At 36.4% G+C, this 10,222-nt stretch overlaps 1 protein-coding gene across 1 annotated transcript; it reads left to right on the top strand.

Moving 5' to 3' along the window:
- The first annotated feature begins 5,538 nt into the window (after positions 1 to 5,538).
- On the top strand, positions 5,539 to 10,196 carry LOC149223134 (replication protein A 70 kDa DNA-binding subunit C-like). Its single transcript, XM_089385776.1, has 2 exons — positions 5,539 to 9,058; positions 9,176 to 10,196. The coding sequence occupies exons 1-2, from the start codon at positions 8,790 to 8,792 to the stop codon at positions 9,438 to 9,440; spliced, it is 534 nt and encodes a 177-aa protein (XP_089241902.1). The 5' UTR covers positions 5,539 to 8,789; the 3' UTR covers positions 9,441 to 10,196.
- Positions 10,197 to 10,222: the final 26 nt, after the last annotated feature.

Below are 10,222 nucleotides of genomic sequence, written 5' to 3'. Positions count from 1 at the left end.
TGCAATTAGATATATAAATATGGTACATATCAAGATCTAGTTCACACACTAAAGCTTCCCATTACTGAGATGCATAGCTCACGGCCTATGTTTCTTTGTCTGTATATCTTTGACAGTTTTATAAAGCGTTTGTGACTAGTGTTATGGCTTTAAGTAGTTTAGTTACAACACAAATTTGGTGGAAGCTTTTCTTGTTAATAAAATCTTTAGCTTCCGGACAAAATGTGATTATTTGTGATCAAAGAGTCTTTTCATTGTATCGTCAAAGTTTTTATGCATCGTGTATCTCTATATGTAAGGATTTTGCATTTTAAAACCCACAATTTCTCTCAAATGAGAGCTACTTTTAGTGTGCGACTTTGCTTTCTACTTCTATAGCTAACTATGTCTATAGATAGTGAATTGTTTCTTTTTATATTATAAATTTTCTGTCTTGAAAACTACCCCTTTCTTGAATACAAACCTTACAAAAAAAACATGGAAGGATCCGACTTGGCTATGGTCATTCTACTCAAAGAAGCTGAGATTTAGAATGACCTGATAGTTGTTTAGAAGTTGGTAAATGTACATTGTAAACTAGTTGTGGCATAGTAGCATACATTAAAAGCCCCCAAAAAGGTCTTTTAGCCAGGATGACATGTTGTCTTAAAAGCCCCAATAAAATAAATAAATTTTGAAAACATAAAATAAATATTGGTATTTCTGCTTTAATTTTCCCATCTCGTCCCATTTAAGACAACTATGAGACAATATCCATCATAAGCTTCTTTCTCACAGAACTAAGCAGTAATTTCTAGCTTCTAATGAATCATAAATTTTGAAAAAATAATCATGTCTATCAGCATAACATACATGCAAGGCTTAACATACAGTGGCGCACCCTACATTTCCTTTCTCAGATAACAGAATTAATAAACCAGTGCACTTTATCCCTGCAAACAAAACCCTAAAACCCTAACTTGCAAAACCCTAAACCCTCAAAACAAAACCCCTAACCTACAAAACCCAAGACCTATCTGCAAATTTAACAAAAATTCCACAAAACCCAAAACCTGTTTGCAAATTTAACAAAAATTCCAATAAACAAGGTGAGGTGTTGAAAAACACATTAGAAATGGCTGGTAGGATTAAAATCCTACCGGACAGAAGCCATGTCCAAGTCCAAAGCTCGCCAAACCTTCGGCAGACCTTCTCCAACACTCGACACACCTGCCACACTTACAACAAGTGGGAAATTAGCAAATGGAGAAAAAAAAAAACAAAAAAAACCACACAAAAACCACAAAAACTTGCCATTACCTGTAAATGCCACCTTCGACCTTGAACTGGTTGAAATTGGTACTGGCTCCTCCCTAAATAGCAAATAACGCTAATTAAACAACCACCCAGGAAACCCTAAACCACCAGCGGTCCAGACTGAACAACAATAGTAGGCGGAAAACCACAAGAACAACAGAAACTCTGTTCCAACCATGGATTCGTGCAAGCAAACAATGGCGGACATTAGCTCAACCATGGCAGACGAAGCGCGCAGGTAATGGAGCCGTCCTGCGCCATCGTCGGCGGAGGGCTTCGAACAAACACCGGACCCGACCAAAAAACCCATAGGGAAACCACACATCGCGGCAAATAGGCGGAAACGAGTGGGCGGAAGGTCAACAAACCCTGTTTTATTGCCTGACATGCTGCACAACATGTGGCAGCCCACGCTGGACGCGTGTCGTACAACTGCATGTGCTGTCCACGTGCTCGTAGGCCAGGTGGAGGGGAGGGCGCACAGGTAATGGCGTCCCTCCCCTAATCTATTTTTTTTTAATAATAAAAATTATGACACCTTTTCGAAAAGTATTTTCACTTCTGAATCAAGAATGAACTGTGAATTTTACATTGTAGTTAATTAGTTTATTTTTGAAATTCCCTATTTTTTTTATTAAATAGAATTAAAAAGTTCAAAAATTTCGATCATTTAATCATTCCGATAATTTCAATCCTGCAATTAATTATTTTTCTTTTATAATAAATGAAAATGTCAAGGCAATTCAAAACCTCAATAATTTCTTACAAAATTTCTCATAAAGTTGAGAAGAAAAATATCAATATTGGAAGAAAAAATTATATGACATTTATATTTTAATGGAGTATTCGTCCTGTATGTCCTTTATGATAGGTGAAAATATTTGAACATTCAAATCCTCAATAATGTTTTACAAAATATCTCTTAAATTGAGAAGAAAAATATCAACCTACTTATTAAAATTGAAAAGGAAAAAATATATAAATTTATATTTTAATTAATTATTTGTTCTTCCTAATAAGTTAATACTCAAGAAAAATACAACCTTCCTATCAAGATTGAAAAGGAAAAAATATATAAATTTTATATTCTAATTAATTATTTGTTTTTTATAATATGCGAAAATGTTTAAAAACTTTAATAATTTTTTACAAAATTCTTCTTAAAATTAAAATGTAAAATTTTTATGAATTTTATATTGTTAACCAAATATTTGTCTTTTATAAAATATAAAAATATTAGACAAAAAAAATACATGAATCGTGCAATCTAATCAATTATTTGTCCTTATTCAATATGTCCATTCAAAAACAGATTTTGGTATTATTTTCATTGCAGGGAGAAGAACAAAGGAGATGGAGCAGTCCTAATTTTCTCGAGAATGGAAGAATCTACACAATGGTTTGAGGGAATGTACATAGTAAATTTGTATATAATTTTATTTTTTCCATTGATTTTAATCAAAATATGATTTTGTTTTTTTCTTCTAAAATTTTAATTATTTGTATATATCTAAAAATTCAAAGTTATTAAAAATTATAATAAACCATAATTTAATTATATTATTTTTCATATTTATCACCATAATGTATGCTAATAATATATTTAATAATATAATATATAAATCACTGATTTAATAATTAATTTATTAAAATAAAAAATAAAAATCATATTTAAAATAAATTTATATGTTTAATTTTTTATTGATTATTTTAAATTGATCGAAAGTAATATTGTCATTTATGGTTCATCAATTCATTTGTATTTATAAAATAAAAATCATAGTTAAATGTAATTTCAACATTTAATTTTTTATTAATAATATAAATAAACTATTTTTAATTAAATTTTAAATAACAATTTATTCACTAGCGTTATAAACATAATGTAATTATTTTTGGTGAGGGTTTTTTATTTCATTGATATGAATATTGGAATCATGGTTGATGATGATAATTTAATCAAAATGCAAATTTTTTATAAGTTAATAAAATTTTGGTTAAGCATTTAAATTTCACATTAATATTTAGACCAATACGCCTTCTTTTGGAACAGACTTTCGTCGTTCCTTTGTCTCCCGTGCTGACACGTAGAGAGTTATGCCCGCTGGACTTTTGTCGCGGTAAACAACACGATATCTGATCAAATAGTTATACACCTGCTGGACTTTTGGCGCGGTAAACAACACGATATCTAATCAAAGAGTTATACACCTGCTGGACTTTTGGCGCGGTAAACAACACGATATCTGATCAAGTTAGTGCGCGGTTAATCAACCGAATAGAAGAATATAGAAAACAAAAGATACGTTGTGACAAGGTGAAGAGGCTGAATTTTTTTAAATTTTTATTTGGGTAAAATTCTCTTTTTTCACCCTTTTGGTTGTTAACCTAACCAGAGTACTCTTCTATCACCACGGCCACAGCCATTCTAATCTGGAGACTTGGCCTTATGCTCCACCATAAATGATGTCCCTTCTGGGTTGTAGACTGATCAATTACCCTTGCATGTACAAAGATACGTTGTTACAAGGTGAAGAGCCTGAATTTTTTTAAATTTGTATTTTGGTAAAATTCTCTTTTTTCACCCTTTTGGTTGTTAACCTGTGTAGGAATATCTAGACAACTATATTCACCCCAGTGCAAACCTCAATCCTAGTAAGGGATTCCAAGCTATGTGATGCTTACCCAGCATCGGAAGGGCCTAAGTAAAAGCAAACCAGGATCGCACGTCTGCCCGTTTTTCCTGCCCTTTCCTTTCGCCCGCCATAAATCTAGCAAGCGGCGCCTTAGTAAAAGCAAACCAGGTTGATAGTGGGGTCCAGGGACCTTGTGAGCTTCGAGAATCAAAGCAAACCTGAGCGAGAATGTAGGTAACCGTCACACAAAGCCTGGCACTCCAGAGTAGGGTAGTAATGGCGCATTCTGTTGCGGTCCCTGTTTTGCTGTGCACAGCTGTTCTGATGCACCATCAACTTTTCTGCGGTTTCTGTGCTTCCATGACCTGGAGCCTTCTTGGATCAAATTACCAGCAGTCTTGGATCAATCTCACACAGTATAAAGGATCAAATTACCAGCAGTCTTGGATCAATCTCACACAGTATAAAGGATCAAATTACCAGCAGTCTTGGATCAATCTCACACAGTATAGCACTGTTGACGAACAGGTAAGGGCGCTGAAAATCGAACCAGAAGAGAACATCTGCAGGACATCATCAGGTCATCGTCTCTCTCAGTCCTCTTTAATTTTTAACCTCTCTCAGTCCTCTTTAATAGATGCCCACTATCGTTTGGCTGGAATCGAATGAAGTGGAAGTTAAGAGGCATAGAAACTTTGTACAGAAACTAAATGATTTCTCATAGCTGTCATCTTCTGCATTCTCTGATTGTCGCTGCTTATACTCAACATTCAACGGTTATGGTCAGCTGTTTGATGTGGAGTAGTCTTTAGTTCCAGTGTCGAAAATGGTTGGCGATATATCTCTAACTTGAAAGGATATGTGTCACTAGGACCAACAAAATAATACCCATGCTGCCTTGATTGCCAGTGTATATGCCTGCAGCCATTCTAGAACTTTTACTTCCATCTTTATTAGGGACCGACATGTTTTCACCATGGCTTGGGAGGTCTGTACTAGCTGCTTAAATGTTTTTGAACATTACCTGCAGCCTGCTCCCTATTTTGTTCAGGTTTTTCTGTTATGGCATCATATTTAAGCTGTGATTTGGGAGCTATCATAGTGCCTTCATGCACCACTTCGTGGAAGCATAGATTCATTGACTGGAACTTTTACTTTGACATCGAGTTGATGTAATTCCATGTTTTTTAGGCACCGATATGTTCTCACCATGGCTTGGGAGGTCTGTACTAGCTGCTTAAATGTTTTTGAACATTACCTGCAGCCTGCTCCCTATTTTGTTCAGAGGCATATTTCTCTGTTTTTCCAGGACACAAATGGGTGCTAGAATGGTTGACTGGCCTGTCTCCATCGTCTCCAACATAAGTAGGAGCTCATTTAGACACCACTCTGATTCGGCATAATGAGGAGAGAAAATTGCCTAAAAGTCTCCAAATCAAAACCATTGGGCTATGGTTGCAGTTGCAGGAGTCGCAACGCAAACACATATGGCAGACAGCATTTGTAAATGGATAAACAAGAGATTTTTCTTCCAACTTTCCCCCTTACAGTGCAAGGTTTAAGTTGAAACGATTTTAAATAGTTTCAATATCAACACATGAACTTCGAGTTTCACTGATTTCAATTCTCTTGCCTGCTACATTAGTTCTTGAATGGTGTCTTCTTGCGTAAACATTAGATGCATGAATGGTAAGCCTACAAGCATGAGTAAGATATATATTCATAATCCTTTCTGATACATTTTTTATTTTCACTTTTTTATTTTCACAGCTTCAACTGATATCCTAGAGGATAACATCCCCAGAATGTTCTTCAGCCATCCTTCCGAGTCTATACTTAACTCAATAGCTTCAACATTACCAAAATATCCTGCACGGTTTAAGCTGAAACGATTTTAAGTAGTTTCAATATCAACACATGAACTTCGAGTTTCACTGATTTCAATTCTGAAACTTTCATATATTGTTCTTGGCAAAAATTAATCTATAGAAGAGACTGTTATGGCATCATATTTAAGCTGTGATTTGGGAGCTATCATAGTGCCTTCATGCACCACTTTGTGGAAGCATAGATTCATTGACTGGAGAGGACCCTTCCTGTTTGAAAGATGATAATTTTCTCTGATTCGGCATAATGAGGAGAGAAAATTGCCTAAAAGTCTCCAAATCAAAACCATTGGGCTATGGTTGCAGTTGCAGGAGTCGCAACGCAAACACATATGGCAGACAGCATTTGTAAATGGATAAACAAGAGATTTTTCTTCCAACTTTCCCCCTTACAGTGCAGGGTTTAAGTTGAAACGATTTTAAGTAGTTTCAATATCAACACATGAACTTCGAGTTTCACTGATTTCAATTCTCTTGCCTACTACATTAGTTCTTGAATGGTGTCTTCTTGCGTAAACATTAGGTGCATGAATGGTAAGCCTACAAGCATGAGCAAGATATATATTCATAATCCTTTCTGATATATTTTTTATTTTCACTTTTTTATTTTCACAGCTTCAACTGATATCCTAGAGGATAACATCCCAAGAACATTAAATCAGTGATGCATAATAGCTGGTGGTTATTAGTGAGCAGTGCACACACCTGCTGTGCTTAATGAATGAATGGCAGATGTATACACTTTATAAATTTTACCCAAAATTTTATCATTACCGTACCATTCAGTATATTTGAAGGGTTATTTGGGAATCTGGGATTTTAGTCGAATGCCGCTTTCTGACAGATTTGAAGAATTTCCTACGGTATTCATGCTGTCAACCATTTGTGAGGCACTGAAGTCTATTTCGTGGCAATGTTATAGTATCTTAAGCAAGTGCACTATGATTATGTTTTGTTAATTTATTAACAAAATTAAGCCGGCCTCCATTGTAGTATTATTGTTCTCTTGTTTTTCTTTTACTTAATAAAATATGATATCCCTATTGTATCTTACTGTATAAATATTTCTCTGTTTTATTAGAAAGTGCTTCCAGTTATAATGCTCTGAGTAGTGAATGTGATTTTTTTTTAACATATTAGTATATTTTCTTATTAATATGTGTGGTTTTTATATGAAATAAAGTGGATGACTACTCGACCTCGAAGGTTTGGCTTATGCCAAAAAAAACCAATAGCTTCATAAGAAAAGAGAAACTTCAGATCATGCTAAAGTATGCCACTTAAATGAAAAGTGAAACTTTAGAGTGTGCTAAAATATGTCAGTGAAGTGGGGCGTTGAGAGTGATCATAATTGCACTTCTTTGCACTCAAGGCTTTTCGGGTGACCAACAATGTCACTGGTTTTGTGAATGGTAAGTAAAGCAAACCCAATAGCTTCAACATTACCAAAACTGGTTTTGTGAATGGTAAGTAAAGCAAACCCAATAGCTTCAACATTACCAAAATATCCTGCACGGAGAAGCTGAAACCTTCATATATTGTTCTTGGCAAAAATTAATCTACAGAAGAGACTGTTATGGCATCATATTTAAGCTGTGATTTGGGAGCTATCATAGTGCCTTCATGCACCACTTTGTGGAAGCATAGATTCATTGACTGGAGAATACCCTTCCTGTTTGAAAGATAATTGTTGTGGATACAAAACATATGCTCTTACAACTTTTCAATAGCATAAGGTGTGCACTTCAAGGTATACAAACTGTTTGCTATGCACCCATTGTCTCATTGTGCATGGGGAGTTCAGCACTTGCTGCTTATGGTTTTTTTATCATCCTCACTTAACACCTGTTGTGTCAGCACAATTGTTAAGCATTCACCCCTACTTTCCTCTGTGGTGAACATGTCTCCAACATCAACATCTGCTGGTTTCCAAGGAGAACACAGTCCGTAGTAGGGGCACGTTCTCATGATCTATGTATTTATTGGGCTGAGGCTCCTCCCTATTTCTCTTCAACACGTGTCATTCACCTCTAAATTCTGCATGTGTGGTGCATAAGAAACTGGCATACTAACAATACCGTAGACAAAACATGGTGTGAGCACACATTCTTAGAGCAAATTTCCATTGTCCACACCTAAGGATAGGTAGGAGGCGAGTTCATCAGAAGCCCTTCGTCTTTCACATCATACTCCATTTGCCTCTTTTTAACTTTGTACAAAAAGAAAATGGGAATTCATTTACTCCTCTTTTCCAGATCGTTGCATTTAGATGGGTTGGTCAGGCTGCAAATAAATAGAAACTGCCCATGATAGTCTGCAATCTGGCCATTGTTGTGTGACTGATGGAAACTGTTTGTTGTTATGGTCTGGCCGCTGTTTCCAGGGTCCTGTTTCTGACAAGAGGGTGGAGCTATACATGGTCTTTGAATAGCGTGTTCGCTATATGCAATGGCTACTATTCAACCTCCCTATAATGTGCAGAATTGCACAAGCACAAAGAGTACACCCGAATATAGCATATTAAAGCCAAAAAAAAAAATTGTGTCTTGTTCACAGAATAGTTAATATATCGTATATGCCTCGATTGACCCACATCTCTTAATGTGTAGGATCAGTATTAGGATTGGCTGGGAAATTTTCCTATTTCATTGATGTTTTGACGGTACTGTAAGCCTATAAGCATCTTTGAGCCACTTGAGGTGCTTCCGAATTTGAACAATATGTAGCTTGTCCCTGAATCAAATAACAAGCATTTTGTTAATGTGGACTACCTTGGGTGGCTAATATGAGAGGCTATTCTCGCCCCCCGTGTAGGTTGTGCCCTTAAAATTGTTTAACCATCAACAGTTAGCCTTGTTAGATTAGATTCCGCATTCATGTCACATCTCCTTTGACTAGAATTTTGTGTTGTTGTGAAATTGATGAATTGCAGGTACTCCTATCACGGGAAAAAGAAACCTCCTGTTCTATTATGGAGACAACCTTGACAACGAATGCCATTCCTCTATTGCTGAATGGTTGCACCGAGATTCAACCACTACTTCAGATAATCGATGTCGGTTCTGTTACCTCATTGAAAACAACATCCTCGCACTTCCACATTACTCTATCTGATGGAACACATCAACATAAGACTTTGCTACCATCCGCATATGGCCCACAGGTTGTCTCTGGAGACATCCAAATTGGCTCGTTGATTCTGCTCAAAAAAGCAGCTTGCACAGTGCTCCAAAACTCCTCGTAAGGCCCACCATTTGAAATCACCCTCCTTTACTTTTTCCCCGCCTATATGTTTTTTTGCATGGAAAGAAGGCAAACGGAATCTTCATTAATCCAATTCTTACTTGTTTACATAAGGTCCATCCGAGTCGTTGAGCTTGAAGTTGTCAAGCGCTCAGCAGCGTTAATCATGGACACATCGACGTTGCAACATGCACAAGTGGGTTCAGCCCAATTTAGTTCTTCATCAGCTGACGATACCTTGCCCTCTGTAGTTACTCCACCAACTACAGCAGCAACTACAACAATTCCATTCACGGCACTCAACCCTTACTGGAAATATTGGTCAATCCAAGGTAGGGCATCTGCAAAGACATCATTGAAGGCGTACAACAATGTGTGAGGCTCAGGAAAAGTTTTCGGATTTGACCTTATCAACCGTGATAAGGAAGAGATCCACCTTTCTGCATTTGCTGAATTGGCCGAATCTCTTTACAATCTAATTCAGGTTGGGCAACTATACATTGTCTCAAATGGCATAGTGAGAGAGGCAAATCCAAACTACAACCACCTCAAGAACAAATGGGAGATTTACTTGTTTGCTGCTTCCACTATCAATCCATGTCCCACAGATGATCCAACGTTTCCTTACCAAAGCTTTCACTTCAAGACTATTGCTGAAGTAAAAAGTGCAACTCCAAATACAAATGTGGATGTCATTGGTGTTGTTACCTCCATGTCACCTGCATCAACAATTCGACGAAAAGATGGAAGTGAAACATTAAGGAAAACACTCATACTAAAGGACAAGTCGGGTTTAGCATTGATGTAACATTATGGGGAGACCACTGTGATTATATAGGACAGCATCTTTCTGAATTCTACTCTTTCAACAACCCACCAATTCTTGCAATCAAAGGAGGTCGCGTGTCAAGATCTATTTATGCAAATCATGGAATTCCAGAGTTTTGTATGACTGTGAATGTAATCAGTAAATTGGTTGGGCATTCTCTTTTCCTTGTAGTATACATATATGAACTTTGGTATTTTATGGCTAAACATTTGGCTTGAAATAGTTCTGCAACCATCTCTTGCATGTTCGGCATGTAAATAATTCCATTTCTGAAATCACAAATGAATCTTGTCCGTGCAACAAATATGCATACAGTTTTTAGACAACAATGC

Source organism: Pinus tabuliformis, chromosome Q, assembly GCF_031772625.1.
Source record: "Pinus tabuliformis cultivar Carrire ecotype Pingquan chromosome Q, CPIR1, whole genome shotgun sequence".
Classification (NCBI taxonomy): Eukaryota; Viridiplantae; Streptophyta; class Pinopsida; order Pinales; family Pinaceae; genus Pinus; species Pinus tabuliformis.
Note: the sequence above shows the minus strand (reverse complement) of the source record. Positions and strands in the feature narration are given on the sequence as shown.

Excerpts from the sequence above, each read along its gene's own strand:
- LOC149223134 (XM_089385776.1), top strand. The coding sequence starts at position 8,790 with ATGGAGACAACCTTGACAACGAATGCCATTCCTCTATTGCTGAATGGT. Across the intron at positions 9,059-9,175 it reads ACAGTGCTCCAAAACTCCTC|GTCCATCCGAGTCGTTGAGC; the intron begins GTAAGGCCCACC and ends TGTTTACATAAG.